Source organism: Triturus cristatus, chromosome 11, assembly GCF_964204655.1.
Source record: "Triturus cristatus chromosome 11, aTriCri1.1, whole genome shotgun sequence".
Classification (NCBI taxonomy): domain Eukaryota; kingdom Metazoa; phylum Chordata; class Amphibia; order Caudata; family Salamandridae; genus Triturus; species Triturus cristatus.
The window spans coordinates 376,200,924-376,218,044 of NC_140594.1; the positions used below are offsets into that span (position 1 = coordinate 376,200,924).

A 17,121-nucleotide genomic window follows, 5' to 3' on the forward strand; every position below is an offset into this window, starting at 1 on the left:
TGTAACTCAAGACTGATGGTTGATGGAAACTGTGCAATATTTTTGGAACAAATGCAAAGCTTTTCTTTTTTAATTTGAGAGTTTACAACTTGCACATAGTTATAGTGGCCGGTCTCCCACTGCTGGTTTGGACATGAAAACTACTGGGAACTCCAGTCTGTGGCACTCCCTTCTGAAGAACATCCATTTTGTGACTTCTAATAGACACTCAAACAATGCAAGATGTCTCAATGTAACTTAATTGGAAAACCCCAAGAATGAAGAGGAAGGTGATAAATATAGTTTTTTACCCCTTCATATGTTGTAACACGAACTAAAGTATCTGACGCACTGAAACCAAAATATGTTCTTATTGATTATTTCTCTCCTGCAAAATCACAATAAAAATCTAAAGAAACCATGCTTCTAAAGTATCAGTCCAAAAACCACAATGGAAGCAATCTTCGACATTAATCTCCAGAACACAATAAGTTGTTTGTTGAAAACCTTGAAATGGAACTGGTGCCCTGATGACATGGAGGTAAGTCGCAACCCTACACGATATGATGTTGGACTAAGACATATGCGAAGAAAGAAGAAAAATTACATCTATCATTTGGAGAATTTACCTTTCCCAAGCAGGAGAGCTGTGACTGCCAGAAGCGGTGCCTCCGAGAGGTGGGAAATGAAGAACTGGAGGGTCCTGAAGGAGCAATCAGGATCAAAGGAGAACCAGGAAGCTTACTCTGAGGAAGCAAGGAGAAACAAAATTAAAGTCAGAAAGATGTTGGATGCAAAAAATAAAAAATAGAACTAAAAAAAAGAGGTATAATCAAAGAGAAGAAAGACAAGCAGAACTACATATGGGAAGAAGAAGAATAAAGAGAAGACAACAGCAAACAACAAGGCACAACAAAGAGCCCCTGAATGACGAAGAAGCAGGAATACAGGTGAAAAGTACCAGGGACATAACAAACAGACGCAGCAAACACATGTAACTTTCTAGATAGCGGAAGATAAGGACAGGAACGATCAACTAAGCCCTGGAAAGAAGGAGCCCAGAAGAAGAAAATTCATATTTCATTGTAACTTAATCTAGCGTTTGTAGGTATCAGAGTCATAAGCTTTCAATTGGTTAACATAGTCAGGCTAGAAATCTTCCCTACATTTGATACAATAGTCTCATACAAAAATATTCATTATAGTATTCTGCATGCACCATACACCTCATTGTTCGAGTGTGAAATACAGCCAATGGAGTAAAGAAGATTAAGCTCCATTCTATGCAGGCTATCTCCAAAACTTTAAGGCACAATCATGTTTTGAGTATAGCCATATAGCGGAGAAGGGCAGTTCTGGAGCACCGCTTGTTCCAAAGCCAATTCTCCAAAATTACACAAAAGTAGTGCCTATGTGTGAGAAAGTGGCTCTGTATATACTGTTCCCAAATAGGTACAGTGTGTACAGAGTCCACAGTCCCCAGAGGTTTGGCAGAGGTTAAAGTTAGATATAACCTTACTCTCTAAAGTGATAGCTTGGTCGAGCAGTAAGGCAGTATCAGAGGACAGTGTAAAGCTTTTGTTGTACACACTCAGTCAACAAATGGTCTCACACACTCAAGAACTGAACTCTAGGCCAAGGGTTTGTGTAAAAATAAATATGGTTGTTTTATTTGGAACCAACAATATGTATCAAAATATACTTTCTCAGAATGAGAGGCATTAATGAAATACTTTTGCAATATGCAATTGACTTTTGTAGGTAATAGTTACAGGTTGTTGCAATAGGCAACACAATTTCAAACACAATAATAACATTTTAAGTTATTTGCAATAGATTACTTTTAGGATTACTTCTCTAATTCCAGGACTGGACCCTAGATTCAGTCCTGGGACAGGTCTTGGAAACAAGTGAGTAAATTCGTTTCAGGTACTGTTGTGATTTTTAGGCAATATTTTGCTATTTTAAAAGTTGACACTTAGAACAAATTTCATAGAAAAACAGTCAATGATTCCCTATGGGAAAATTCAAGTTACAGGTAAAGTATGTTTTCGTTACTTTTGTAATCCAGGGCTGGGCTCTAAAACAGGTAAGTAATTACGTTTTCAGTTTGTACGATTTTTAAAGAATATTTGTAGTTTGCAAAAATCGACACTTAGAAGAAATTTCACAGAAAATCGGTCAATGATTTCCTATGGAAGAAAATTGGGTTATTGGTAAGGACGGTTGTGAGTACTTTTCAGGGTCAGTGCTGGGCACCAAGATCCAGCACTGGGATCTCTCCTAATAGCAGATGAGTATATCCGTTTTCGTTACTCGGGTGATTTTAGGTGAATATTTTAAGTTTTAGAAACTCCACACTTAGAAGAAATTTCAGAAGAAACCAGTCAATTTTACCATATGGAAGAAAATTAGGTTATCGGCTTGTGGGCAAGTACTCGAATGGCAGAGTTAAGGTTCTGGGCACAGACTCGGGGGTTTCCCAGGGTCATGTTGGTACAGTTGTTACACCGTCATCAGCACTGGGGCGACCGGGTGCAGAGTGAGTTAGGCCCAATGTTATCCTATGGGAGGCAGGGGGGCCTTGGTTGGTGGCTGCCGACTAGCAGGCCACGCGGCTGTGGGAGCTGGGCTCCTGGTCACTTGCTCAGGGCAAATGGGGAAGCAGGTAGGAGTAGAGGTTACACTGCCAGGGCCCCTTGGGCGGCTGGGTACAGGGTGATTTTGAGCCTTCGGGCGCTCAATGGATTTCAATGGGAAAGCTCCAGGATGAATAAAGGCTGCAAGCTCGGGGACGAAGATTCTTCAGGTGCCACCACCACTTCGAGAGGTAAGTTGGGTAGTTGGAGGATAGGTAGGTACCCAGGAGTCAGGCACAGGGGGCCGCAGGGCGCCAGGTGCAGGGGTGCCTTTTGGTGTCGGGAAATCTTACCCTCTGTTGATCGCGGTTGGGGGGGTCCCTGGTTCTGAGGCTGCAGGCGTCGTCAGGAGCGTCGAGGTGAGTCTTTGGGTGCCGGATTCGGGGTCACAGTTGCCGGGGGCATCCTCGGGGTCTTTGTTCACTTCGGCACAGGCCAGGCTTGGCGGGTGCAGAGTGTGCAGGGGCGGTTTCAGGGGTTAGAAACTTGCTTTGAGCAGAGCCACTGCTCATGGGAGTCCCAGATGCTCAGAGTCACAAGGTAGCCAGGTCCACCGGGGTTTGTGAGGTTGCTGGCCACAAGAGGTGCCGGGATTTAGCAGGAGCAGGTTCGAGGGTCGACAGGCCGGTAGGGCTGGGGCCAAAGCAGTTGGTGTCTTCCTCTTCTTAGCAGCTGCACGGCAGGTCTTCTTTCTTCTTGCTCTTCTTTGCTTTTCGGAATCTGGAATCTGCAGAAGGAAGGTTCAGGGTGCCCCTAAATACTAGATTTAGGGGCGTTACAGGTAGGTAAAGGGCAGGGACCAATGGGTCCCTGCCCTGGGGTGGGTACACCCCCTATCCTGCCACTCTCCTTTGGGAGGGGGGCAGTAGCCTAGTCCAGATTGGGCAGTGCCTCCAATCTTCAAGATGGCGAGTGCCCGGAGATGTGCTTCACCTCGCCTCCCCCACCTGAGGGGTGGGGTTGGCAGGCTGGCACATCCCCTGTCCTTACTTGGGGTTTCCGGCCAGTCTTCCCGCCAGAGTGGGGGGTCAAAACCGGTGGGGGCCAGTTTGCTGGGTACAGCAAGTGGCCTGGAGAAGCTCACAGAGGTGGCATGCCTTTGAAGCTTCCCCCTGCCCATCCTGGGGGAGGAGACCTAGCACCTCGCCCAGGATGTGCATTGTTGCAGGCCCAGGAGAGCAAGGGCTCTCCATCCAGTGGTCCAGCAACATGTCTGCTGTGTGGCAGTCTAGGTAGCCTCCCAGACCAGACGTGGATTGAAGGCCAGCTTTCAGGGGGCATCTCTAAGATGCCCTCTGTAGTGCTTTGTACATTAAATCCTACACTGGCATCAGTGCGGGTTTAATGTGCTGAGAAGTTTGATACCAAATTTCTCAGTCTTCAGTGTGGCCATTATGGTTCTGTGGAGTTTGTGTTTGACGAGCTCTCAGCACCATATACTCTTAAATTGCAGCACTGCACTTACAGTGCCCAGGAATTTACCTGGGTACTGTCGGGGCACAGGGCTCATGCTCCTGTGCCCACACCACTGGCATAGGGCACCCAGCTAGAGGGGTGGCTGATGTATGCCAGGGCAGCGTAGGTTGTGGGCATGGCACACAGAGATGTGTGCCATGTCCACTCTTTGTTTTGTCTTGTACCCAGACACTCAGCCTGCGAGGACAGTGTGGTTGTGTTAGGGTACAGGGCCTCTAAGGGTGGCACAATAAGTGCTGCAGCCCTTAGAGGCCTTCCCTGGTCACAAGGCCCTGGGTACCAAGGGGACCATTTACCAGGTCTGACATGTGGCCAGGGTTTGCCAATTTGGATTTTAGGTTTTAGGGAAGGAACATAAGCCCTGGGCGCCTGGTTGGCTGGAGTCCAGGGCACACTCAGTCAAAGTACATTCAGCAATTCAGCAAAATGTGGGGGCATACCATGCAAGAAAGATGGCACTTTCTCACACTATGGAATTCCACCTCTTTGATGTAAGGGGAAATTGAAAGGACATCCAGGAAGAATGCTGCTTTATTTGAAACTGTCCAAACTAAATAGGCTGATGCTCCCCTGAAGAATGGTGGCAGGCAGTGTTTATCGCAGAACTTTTAGGTTGCAATTCAACAAGCACGTCTTTATTTAAGATGGCCTGTTCTGTTTTCTTGATTGTAAGAAATAAGCAACTAGTCATTTATTAAAGCCTCTCATTCTGCCCAAATTAATTTGGAGATTCCTTTAGTCATCCAATCAGGAAGCAATCTCTCCGCCAGATGGGATGGACCCAGAAAGAATCAAGAGTTGGTTGAGATAAAACTTAATGTGGGCTTTAAAAAGGAAGCCGATGTTTGTCTTTAGTACTCACCCATAGAAAAGTAAAGAATGTGTTGAATGGAACTCTTTGTGAAAAAACTCCTTATCACTCAAACTTGTCTTTCTGATGCATTGGCTATCAAAAGAAATCAATCTTCTATGCTGCATAATGCATACCTTTCATCTATTGTTGTGAAGGCTTAAAAGAGAAACAATTCAGCCATTTAAGTTCTATTTAAAGCTCTCAGAAGAAACAGTTTTGCTCACTGCTGGAAGAACTGAAACAGACCTGCAACCCTTTTAAATCATATATTGCACTAAAGAAGTGCTTAGCCTTGTTGTCTTCTGCATGAAGATCTCCCGATAAAATCCACCATATGGAATCGTACTGGAGTCTTGAATAGGCCATCTTTGTAATATAGCAATTAGTGTGTCAAAACGTTCATGTTGGTGCACACATTCGCCTGCTAGAATACGTCACCATAACTCAGATGAAATGAACTAGAAAACGGGGGAAATTAGACAAAAGAGAAACATGTGCTCCTCCCTAGCTTTACCATATCCCCCTCACACCAACCGCCAGAGTACTCATTTGGCAATGCTTGCCAACAATAAATTGGTAACTCTTTTCTGTTTTATAGTAAAGAGGTTCAGCTGAGTTATCTTTCATTTGTCAGTGATGTATTGAAGCTATTGAGCCACTGACACTAGAGGCAACATCTTTCCTTGTTTCACTAGAAGTACATTAAGTCAATGCATGGGCCAGGCTGATCTATGGATTTGGATACCCCGAAGAATTATCCAGTGCCAAGCCTACTGGAACTCAATGGAGTATGTGGAATCTCACGACTTCATGCTTGCTGGTGTAGAGCTAAGAGACTATGTTGATTGCATGAATTTCTACTGTGGAATATCTAGCAACAAGCAAAAAAGCTCAACAGAGCAAGGAGCATAGCTTTTGGTTCTGCTACTTTTACTTGTAGATGTTTCTATTAATTCACAAATGTTCTGCAGATTGCTGCAGGCACCTTTCATAGACGCATCTAAAGGAAGGAAAAAACTGCATTTCTGGTTTCTAGAAGGCTTATATCGACTGCATTCTGAGTATGTTTTAGGAATGTGTCCTTGGATAGCCAATAACCTGTGCAAGAAATCTGGAAACAGAATTGCCCAAAAAGAGAAGATTTCACTGCCATACTTTTGTATGATCCTCAGAGTCAATTTGAGACCGAATTGTAGGACCTACGGTTGATAATGTTAACCATAATGATGAAGCTTAGATATTTGCAATGATTTAAGTGAATGGGGTTAAAGATCTAGATTTGCTGGAGCTCAATTGATGCTAAGAAAAAAGTGTCTTATGAATTAGAAATATTGTATTTTGAATCACCACCTCCTGTCTGCACTGATGTTTCTTCGGGACTCTTTCCAGTATTCATTTAAGGAATGCTGTGATAACTTACCCCTCAAAATCTCCACGGTGTTTGTAATAATCCCTAAAGACAAGTTATTGCAAGCATTTCAAGAGCTTTCACATATATTTTACAAAGTGGACAAAAAAGAGAAATGCATGCTAACAATAGTTTAAAAATGCGTGTTCGCGAGATATTTCTCCCCGAGCAGGCAAACCGCGTTTGCGAACAAGTAAAAAGCATCGCGAACGGGCAGAACATGCAGTTCCGCATGTTTGCGGAACGTTTGCGTGCTCGCGGAGATTTTTTACCGTTTCACGAAGCTTTGCGTAGCGCGACTACGCAAATTCAGCCCACCCCTACTTAAAATGTGATCTTATCCATAAATGGCTTATATAGCATTTACACCTACGGCTCTGAAGAAAGAACAGCAAAGTTATCCTGATCTTCCTAAGTTAGGTTAAAGCTGCAACAGTATGTAGATCACACTTGCACTCATAAAGAACACCATGTGCTTCGATGCCCCTTTCATCAGATCAAGAAATGAAGCAATGCCATTACACATTTGGGGGAACACTGCTGCCCAACATAGCTAGCACAATGAAAGGTTTAACAATATTTGCTGCCATAGGTTATATTATTTTTACAAAGCATCTAATCTCCTTCCTGTTCTCACAGGAAATGGTGCTGCTGGGCAAAGGCCCTTCAGTTATCATTCCCTAGGCTTTCTTCATCCATGCCATGTTCACTCTACTTGAGTTTACATCCACCTCTCTCTTGTAGTGACTCTTACCAATCTTGCTCAGGTACCTTCTGTATGGGGGTTTCTCCAGGTTTTAAGCACTACAGCAAGAATGCTAGGTCTTAAGCACTACAGCAAGAATGCCAACTTGCAGAGGAAAGCTTGGCAGGCAAGATGGAGCGGGGTTGTAGAGATAATTTGCAGGAAAAGTTAATAAAATAGCAGCGAACAACCAAAGATGGTTGAGAGGATTTGGAGTAGAAACATTTGGAAAAACTCAACGCACATGATCGATCAAGATGGGAGAGAGGCAGCTGAAAATTGGATGCTATAAGGCAGCCCGTTTAGATGGGGATAGCAGAACATATTTAAACATAAGAATCAACATTAGGAAGATAGTGCGCTCAATGGGGTGACAAACAGATCCCAAGACAGACGGAGAGCATGCAAATAGAGATGAATTAGAACTCCAAAAGAATATAAACCAGGAAAAACAGCAGCAAGGAACAAACCAATATTAAGAAATAAACAAGGAGGTCAGTGTGAGCAACAATCAACAGTGACTCTTCAAAAGGGAAACACTGGAGTAGGTGCCCAAAATACGCAGGTAGAACAAGTACACCCAATTACCATGAGGTCTTTGGCAATACACCTCAGAAAAATCTCCCCGAACTCCCTAAACTTCACATTTAATCACAAAACCGTGTACGCTTGTATACACCACATAAATACAGGAAGCCACTTCATCAAATATGCAGGCATGAAGCTTCAACAAAAATCCACACACTGGTTTGTTATGAGACAAAACTCCCACTGCAGGGTCCCAGGGTCTCTTCAGAAGCAGGGATAGTGCCTCAGCGCTTGCACCCCCAGTTTTCGATGTGGAAGATGCCAGCATTCGGTCAATCAGTGTCGGAATCTAAAGCAAGGAAAAGGAAATATGGATTAAACAATGAGAAGGAAACAGAATACACTCTTGCTTACTATCCTAAGCATGAAGACATCAACCTAACTACTGAAACTAATCTACCACCATGGGAAATTCCTAGTCTTCTCAAACCCCAGGAAATCCGTCTAACTCTCTAGACTACAGAAGAATGTGCCCGCCTTTTGCTCTCCATAGAAATCCTACAACTTTTGCACACCAAGAAACCCTAGAACTCACTACACAACAGGAACATGCAACCCTTCCCTTCAAAAGAAAATTGCACAACCAATTCAACCATTGAAAAATCAAACACTGCCCCCATCATCAAAGTGCACAGAAAATTACACCACTGCATTTCACATCATCCATCTCCACAGGATGTGACAACACTGGCTCCTACTAAAAAAGTCTTTAAGAGGAGAACCCAAGCAAGAAGACTTAATTTTGCTTCATTCATCTGCACAGCAAGTGAAATCACTTGCTATCTCCTTCCAACTTCAATCAACTCTTCAGGGCATCCCATAACCTGGGTGACCCCAGCAAAGGGCAAACACAGCCATGGGTATCACCTTTTTAGGCCTATTAGGGACAGGAAGCGCCTTAGGTCAGATCACCTGTTGCATTGAAACTTAAAGAATACATTCTGCTAAACCCAAAATCGTACCCAGATGTAGAGGATTCAGACACTCACACAGAATTCGCCCAACACAACCCAACCTTGTAAACATCCCACTATTTACTACATATCCTCAAACTACAGAACACACATTCCAACTCATGCTCATCAACGTTCTCTAGGCAATACTCTATGCACCAAACACTGCAGACCTCATCACAAGTGGTACACCTTCTTAATCACAGAAACATGTTCATGCCCACATCTTTGCATATCCTAGCCACCCTTGTTACCACAGGTTACAACATCCATCGCGTGAATCGTGCACATAAGAAGGGAGGAGGCCTCGCTTTCATCCACGAGTCCTCCTCATCCTGCAGCCTAGGTGTAGGAAAGTTGATTATTATGTGGTGTGGTTATGATACAGCACCATATAATAATGTCACAATCTCTATCAGGTTAGGTTCATTAATAAAACCTTTAATTGTGAACCTGGGGAGCAATAACACGCTGCAGTCAGGCTTAATCAAAGGAACAAGTGTACCAAAACAGTCAGTAAATAAGAGACATGACTCATTAAAAATCCGACACCAATTTATAAAAATAGGGAATACTTTTATATTTAAATAGATACCAAAGACAAAAAAATGTATTGAAGGAAATGGGAGATATGATTTTTCAAAGCTAGCATAAATCACTGTTAATATTGAAAATGTACATGTCGATGTAAGCAATGATGTGTGCATAAAAACGGAATCGAATCACCTATTGGGGGAAGGGTTTGCAAGTAACCAGCAGAACAAGCATGCACACAGGAAAAATCCAGATTAATCCCACATATAGGCAGCGACACCACAATGGTCTGGGGAGACTGGCCCCACTGAAGCACATGTGGCCGGAGCAGCGCGCATTCTTAAAACACCATAAGGTTAGATGCCACACAAAGTTAGGCACTCCCAGCCAATCAGGACACAGCACAAACAGTGATAACGCGCTCCCAATGCCAGACATCTGGACACGTTCCCCACTGGCCCTCACTGTGTCCACGCAACGTTGAGACCCACCTGCATTAGTTATCAGGTCAGAGTAATTTAGGACTCCGTGACTAGGCCTGCATTCCTTTTCCAAAAAAGGATCTATGAATTGTTTTATGATGCTCCAAGAAATGAATATGATTGCGTTCAGATCGATTCTATTGTGAGACTTTGCTCAGACCCCCAACTCTGCAGTTCTCCCGGCCAAAGTGTTTGATTAAAACAACTGTTTCTGATATGCGAAACACCTCGTCTTTGTTTCTTCATGGTAAATTCACATTCAAGCAACATTTGTGCAAGCTAGCCAGCAGAGGTTGGTGTTTCAAACTAGACTGCAGCTGAAGGAAAAAACCCTACCCGGACAGATTCGGATCTGCGCAGCAAGGAAGGTGAACAGACGCCATAATTGATTGAAAGTTCTGCTGAATCTGCGGGGCGGAGGTTAGTCCAAAGCTGCCATGAGTGAGTAACAGACTACATCTGATCCTTAAACCCAGCATTTGGCGTATGGTAAACTAGGAAGAAGTGCAAAAATTTAACATGAGCACCCTGCCACTGGCAGAAATCGGACATATTGCCTATTTTATGTGCCCAAACTGAGTAGTTGCAAGGTGGCCTTGGAGGTGATCCCGCGAAGGTCACCTCCAGGCTAGGAAAGGTGAAGGTTGTTAGTCGGTAAGTATCTCTGCTGGGTGTGGGGTACAGGGGGGAGAGGCCGCATCACCTGGACCACTCGGCGTGATATAAACAGTACACATAGACCCTGGGTGTGATATAGGGCCAGCACCTTGATCTTATTTTTTTGTCAAAAGGGTTTTTCTCAAGGCTACGGGTTTCTAAACACTGTTGGTATCGGAAAAAAGTGAGAGGTGTTGGTCGTTTGGACGTCTGGTTGTGATATGTGGTGTAATTCGGACATTAGGAAAAATCTGTGCCTGGGAGATTAGGTGTAACTTGTGGTTGTCCAAGCAGGGCCTGTGATTGCTGAGTTGATCCTCTTTTTCACCTAAATTGTTGTTATCTTTATAACCGAGCCGATATTGGCAGACTATCTGGCTCACTTAGTCCTGTGTACCACGCAGAGCCTCTCCTCACCATCAGGAAGCATGTGCTATGAGCGGGCTAAGGTATTTCTGACAAAGTCATAATTTTACTTTGTCCGTTTTTTCTCTTTGTATTCAATGTGGTTATTACATAATGCATTCTTTATGTTGTGATGCTGGTAAATTGTTGCAACTGCATTTCTATCTTGAATGTTGTGTTATGTTATTGACTCAATGTGCTCCTGAAGGTGCCACTAATTCTTACAACTGTTTTGCCATATCTAATTAGAGTCTGATATTTTTGCTGCTAAATTCACACGTTTGGAACGAACAATCACATTTTCTTTCAGGTTGTGACCCTTCAAATTTATATTGTGACAATACTTGCTAAGGTACACACGTTCCCCTGGCCAGAGGGGAAGACCTTAAACACCAACATAATCGAACACACAGGAACACACGTTCGGACCAAATACGTAGGGCAAAAGAAGGCCAGAATTGAGGCACTGTTAGAACTGTGGGCCATCCTCAAGGAGGCTCAGACAAACTATCCAATCCCAACACCAGCAAGCAAGACATTCATGCTTTTCCCTCCATATGTAGGTGCCCTCCCAATTCTTCAGTCGAGGGAGCCGGAAAGGCACCCTACTAAACAACTACATACAGACACGGGAGGCTACCAGGCCAACAGGCCCAGGCAATACCAGCATCACCCCAGTCCAGGGCTACCAGGGCTAGAGCACCCCAATGCTCGACCACCCCCCTCTCCCGTCCGTCGCATTCAACCCATCGAACCCCAGCAGCGCGGAGAACGTGCATTCCCACCCGTCCTGGCGAATACACTCGGGTGATCAGGAGATTCATAGCAGTTTTAGACAGTGACACAACTAGTGGTGGCATCCTTCAAACCGGAGGACATGGTCGTTGTGGAAGCCTGCATCCGGCACGGAGGAGGAGATCCCACATGGAACTTCCCCCTACATGCAGGATTGCCTAAGAAGATAGGAGAGCTATGTTAGAGAGAAACCAGAGGCGCTACTCCAAGCCAAAATGGGTCCGCTACTGCAAAAGAGCACGTCAGGGACCATCTATGTGCCATATGCCCAGATGGATAAAGAGGGGCTCAGAACCAAACTTCCGCCGTTGCTGGATGGGGTGGGGAAATGGATGCCATGTTTTGAGAAGAACACCGCAGGAATAAACCTAGCGAAAGGCGATGTCAAAAGTCTGCTAAGCAGTCTCACTGGAGAGCAGACTAACAAGGTGTTTCCCCGATCCCGCAAGTCACACTGACAACACCGAGCAGGACGAGGCTGCATTTCATTCATACAGGCTCCCAATATGGAGAGCCCTGAGGGAAATATTCCCAGACTGCCCAGATGTAGGAGGATCGATGGCAGAAAGTATGAAGCCTGGAGTAACCATAACGACTTTACAGACAGAGTGAGGGAACAATGGGGACAAGAGACTGGACAGCCATGCTGTCGTTGGTCTCCCTCTTGCAACTTACGGTGTGATGCCTGCAGCCTGGTTGTCAAAAGAAGAAACTCCATTGAAAAGCATTGGGTGCCCTGCACCTGGCTGCCCCTGTGCCACTGGTGGGGTATGTATGCTGCTTTGTGGCCCCCCCCTGCGCTTGTGCTAACCCTCAAAGCTTGGCCCCTGCAACCGATCCACTTATCTGCAAGCAGTGTGGCTCCAGACACCTCCAGTCTCCATTCAAATGCATTAGGCCGAACTCAGACTTTGATCTCTGCAACCGGCTGCACCTATGCCACTGGTATTGATACTCACCTGACCTTTGCTCCTCGCTGACCTTTAGGCCTGAAGACTGGATTTGTAAATGTGCTACTTCCCTATTAAGCTGCATTATTGTTTTACCTATAAGATAACATTGAACGGTCTCAAAAGTATTTTAAAAGTGTCGACTTTTGACAGTAAAACGTTTTTTTATCTGAAAACACTTACTTTATTGCAAAGGTCTTAAAATAAAATACAAAGTATATTTTTCCAAAAATAGTGTGGATCTCCTTACTGAGTTGTGTGTCCATTATTGGTCAATATACAATAAATGTCTTATACTCCTCTGTGTCAGGCCTAAGGCTGCTTGCCAACACTACCACTATAGAGCACTTTGGGTTTTACATCGATACCTCTACACTTATAGGGAACCCCTGGACTCTGTGCACGGTATAACCTCCTAGAAGGCTTACCATATACACAGACAGCCTACTACACCCACCGAAATATGGATTGGACAGTGTGGTAGGGTCAGACACCAAACCCTGATGGGAGATACAGACCCGCATTTTACATTATTACAGAAAGAAACAGGAAAAATACAGGGAAAAGCAGGACAAATTTTAAGGACAGCCCCGAGAAGGCAACGTTGGCCGAAATCGCCCAAATTGCACCAGTTTTGAAGGGGGCTCCACCGCAGAACTCCCGAGGGTTTCAATCCAGTGATAACGGATAATGTCAGGAGGTTGGCAGCAGCTGGACCTCAGAGAATGTCACTATTGCCACTGAACGGTCCACATGGCCGACGAATCCACCTAAAAGCATATCACGGGCAGTGATTGATAAATCAAGGCTAGCCCTAGCAAACTCCCCATCCTCAAAACCAAGCCCAGGGTAACCCGAATGCACCTTACGCTCAGTGGCAGGGAGGTCAGACAGCCACTGCGCGACTGCAGGAGAGACCAGGTGGCAGGTGGTTGGTCAAATATGTGGCAACAGCAGCAACAGACAGAGACCCCAGCAGGGATGGCTAGCTGTCTGGGAATGCAATGCCTTTACACAATCACAAAATCCACCTACGCAGTAAGTTAAAACCCCCAATGCCAAACATCCACTTCACGCACACTTCAAAACTCATTTCAGAAATAAAGACCAGTGAGACAACATTAGAAATGCATGCCTTTACTTGCATTTGGAAAACTCAGGGCTGTTGCACGTTTTGCCAATCGGGAATCTGCACTAGGGTCTGCCATTCGGGGGCCTGCAAGAGACTACTCCCCCCCCCCCTCCCCCCCCCCCTTTGCTGCTGCTCTCCAGGGCCAGGTTGGTTGGCCACACCCATTGATGACACAGCCTGATGAGGGGGCAGAGTGGCTCCCCGTCCAGCGCATAAATGCAGGCACCTAGGTTTCCTCACCCAAGTCAATTGGGGCAGGTTCCAATAGCCAGATCAAACAGACCTCACTCTCGGGTATCCAGCCCAGGAATAGAATTCCCTCATGGCATGTGGTCCCAATAACAGCAAACTCCAAGCCAAAAAAGCAGCAATCTCCAGGCTAATGGAGGCCACTTTGCAGTTCCAAAATGAAGCAATGTTCCAGTGTCGGGAGACTGGCTTCCTGCGCACTTGAGATTCTGAAAACCGCATTACGTCCACAGCACACACACACACAAACTCAAACCGATCGCAAAGCACCACATGGTGCAGTCAGTAGGGAAGCTCACCAGAACAATAGGTCGGCCCAGTAACTTACATTTTGACACCAAATCGAACGTGAAACCACAGTCCTTATGTCAAGAACTCAATACTATGAACCTAAATCCTAATTAATTCACCCACGCATCAACTAGGTCATATATAAGACCCTATATTTTCTAACCCGAAATCAAAGTAAAGACTCCGATTATAGTCCAGTGGTCTGACCACCATCTGGTGGCTTTCTCTACCCCTTTCCCCAGAACTCGCCCTCCCACCAGGACCAGCCAGAAAATCACACACAGGAAATGGTCTAGGTTCAACTTTGAACGCTTTACTCATACTCTTCTGCAGACCCATCTCAAACTTGGAGATGATATCAACATAGCCAATACGGGCATTAAAAAATTGATTCTGGGAGCTATAGATGAAATTGCCCCGTGGACCACCAACAATACCCAGAGGCTGAGGAACTCCGTGCCCTGGTTCAATGAAGACCTGATGGCAGCCAAAAAAATGTAAGCGCCTTCAGCGCCATTGGAGGAAGGACTTTTCCACCATTAATAAATGTGCTTACAAGAATTAGTTAAAACAGTGCCACGCTCTCATCAGGAAAACACGCTGTGCCTTTTACACAGATAAAATAATGCAGGCTATACCACGCTCTCATCAGGAAAACACGCTGTGCCTATTACACAGATAAAATAGTGCAGGCTAATGTAGGAAGCTGGCTCTGTATATATTATACTAAAGTGAGGTATAGTGTGCACAGAATCCAGTGGAACCCCAAAGGTAGGCAGAGGTAAAAGTAAATAGCACCTTACTCTCTATTTGTGGTAGCGTGGTCGAACAGTAAGGCTTTATCAGAGGGTAGTGTTAAGCATTTGTACACACTCAATCTGCAAATGATTGTCACACACTCAAAGACTGAACTCAGACCAATGTTGTTTGTATAAAAATATTCTTTTAGTTATTTTATTTCCTAGAACCAAGCAAGGCTGGAACAGGTAAGTGATTTACTCTTTGTAGTAAGTACAGTTTGAAGTGTAGTAATAATACAGTTCTAATTGCAGTTGTATATATACTTTGTTTCTGATTACAGTAGAACTACTAGTAATGCAATGCTTGAAATATTGTACATATAAATTTTGTATTGGCTTGTCAATGGAATGTCAACTAGATTACTTTACAGATTACTTTTCTTACACAGTGTAGTATACGTGGATACTACACTGGGACATTTCCTGTAAACAGGTAAGTAAAAGCATTTTTGTTATTTGGTTACAATTTTAAAGACTTTCATAGATTTTACAACTCCACCGTTAGCAGTTAACAGGTAAATACTTTGCTGTGGGAGTTGGTATTCTGGGGTTGGACTCAGGTGTCCCCAAGGGTCAAGGATGCACTCTTGTTACACCCTCAGCGGCACTAGGGCGGCTGGGTGCAGAGTGCTGAGGCCCAATGGGGGATAGGGGAAATTGGTTGGTGGCAGCTCACGAGTAGGCCACAAGGTTGTGGGAGCTAAGCTCCTGGACTTAAGCTCAGGGCAAATGGGGGTTCAAGATAGCACCAAAGGTACACCCTCAGCGACACTAGGGCGGCTGGGTGCAGGGAGCTGGTTTGTTGTCGGGTGCCCTGATACTTTCAGTGGGGAGTCTCGGGTTTGCAAACACACTGCAAGCTCGGGGACGAAGGTCTTTTGGTTGCGACCACCACTTGGAGAGGAACGTTGGTATGCTGGGGGTTGGTTAGACAAAGTCGATTGGGCCACCCAAGGCCATGGGGCGTCAGGGGCAAGGGTGTTTTTTAGGGTCGGATCTTCTTACCAGATCCTGGTCGTGGTTGGGGGTACCTTCCGGTTTGAGGCAGCAGGCGTCACCCGGAGGCTTGAGGCAGGTCAGGGGTCACCGGATCTCGGGTCAGGCTCGCCGGAGAGACCTCCTCGTGGTCTTGAGCCACTCGAACTCAGGCCATGGGCGTCTGGTGCAGACTCGCTGACTTTGCCGGAGCTGGAGTCTGTGAGTGAACAAATCCGGTGTTCACGGAAGACAAAGTCCTTTCTTTTGAAGGTAGGGCAGGTCCTCAGGGTTCTTGAGGTTGCTGGCTGCTGGACAGACCGGAGTTTCGCTTCTGCAGGTTCGAGGTGGGGACAGGCCGGTAGGGCTGGGGCCAAGTCAGTGGGCGTCCTCCACTTCTTAGCTTCGGCACGGCTGTTCGTCCTTCTTCTTTTCTTCTTGTGGTTTCTTCTCTGTGGAAGCAAGGTTCAGGGGTGCCCCTAAATACTAAATTTAGGTGCCTTACAGGTAGGTAAAAAGGTTGGGACCAATGGGTTCCTTCCCTGGGGTGTGTACACCTTCTATTATGCATCCTCCAGTGGGAGGGGGTGGCATATGCCTCACTCTGGTTGGCTGGATCCCCCCATCTGCAAGATGGCAGGGACTGAGAGTTGTGCTTCACCTCGCCTCCCCCACCTGTGGGGTGGAGTTGGCAGAGGTGGGCACACCTCCCTTCCTCACTTGGTTTTCCTGTCGGTTCTCCCGCCCAAAGTGGGGTTCAGAACCGGTGGGGAGCAGTTGCTGAAGGCAGCAAAAGGCCTGGGGAAGCTCACAGAGGCGGCAAGCCTTTGAAGCTTCCCTTTGTGGATCCTGCCCATCCTGGGGGGGAGGAGGCTTGGCGCCTCGTCCCAGGATGTGCATTGTTTCAGGCCCCCGAGAGCAGCAGGATCTCGACCCAGGGGTCTAGAAACATATCTGGTGGTGGCAGCTGAAAGCAGCCACTCAGCCTGGACACTAGCGGTAGGTCGTTTTTCAGAGGGCATCTCTAAGATGCCCTCTGTGTGCATTTTTCATTAAATCTTACACTGGCATCAGTGTGGGTTTAATGTGGTGAGAAGTTGGATACCAAACTTCTCAGTTTTCAGTGCTGCCATTATGGTACTGTGGAGTTCGTAATGACAAACTCCCAGCACCATATACTCTTAATGGCAGTACAGTAAAAACCACTATT

General features: G+C 45.7%; 1 protein-coding gene across 8 annotated transcripts in view; it reads right to left on the reverse strand.

The window, feature by feature from the left end:
• KANSL3 (KAT8 regulatory NSL complex subunit 3) overlaps nucleotides 1–17,121 on the reverse strand; it is a 596,819-nt gene that overhangs the window by 380,595 nt on the left and 199,103 nt on the right. For all 8 annotated transcript variants that reach the window (XM_085634440.1, XM_085634436.1, XM_085634437.1 and 5 more), the window contains exons 6-7: nucleotides 7,846–7,977; nucleotides 609–725 (exon numbers count right to left, since the gene is read on the reverse strand). In XM_085634440.1, the coding sequence (XP_085490566.1) occupies nucleotides 609–725; nucleotides 7,846–7,977 (249 nt within the window). The remainder of the gene's footprint in view (nucleotides 1–608; nucleotides 726–7,845; nucleotides 7,978–17,121) is intronic.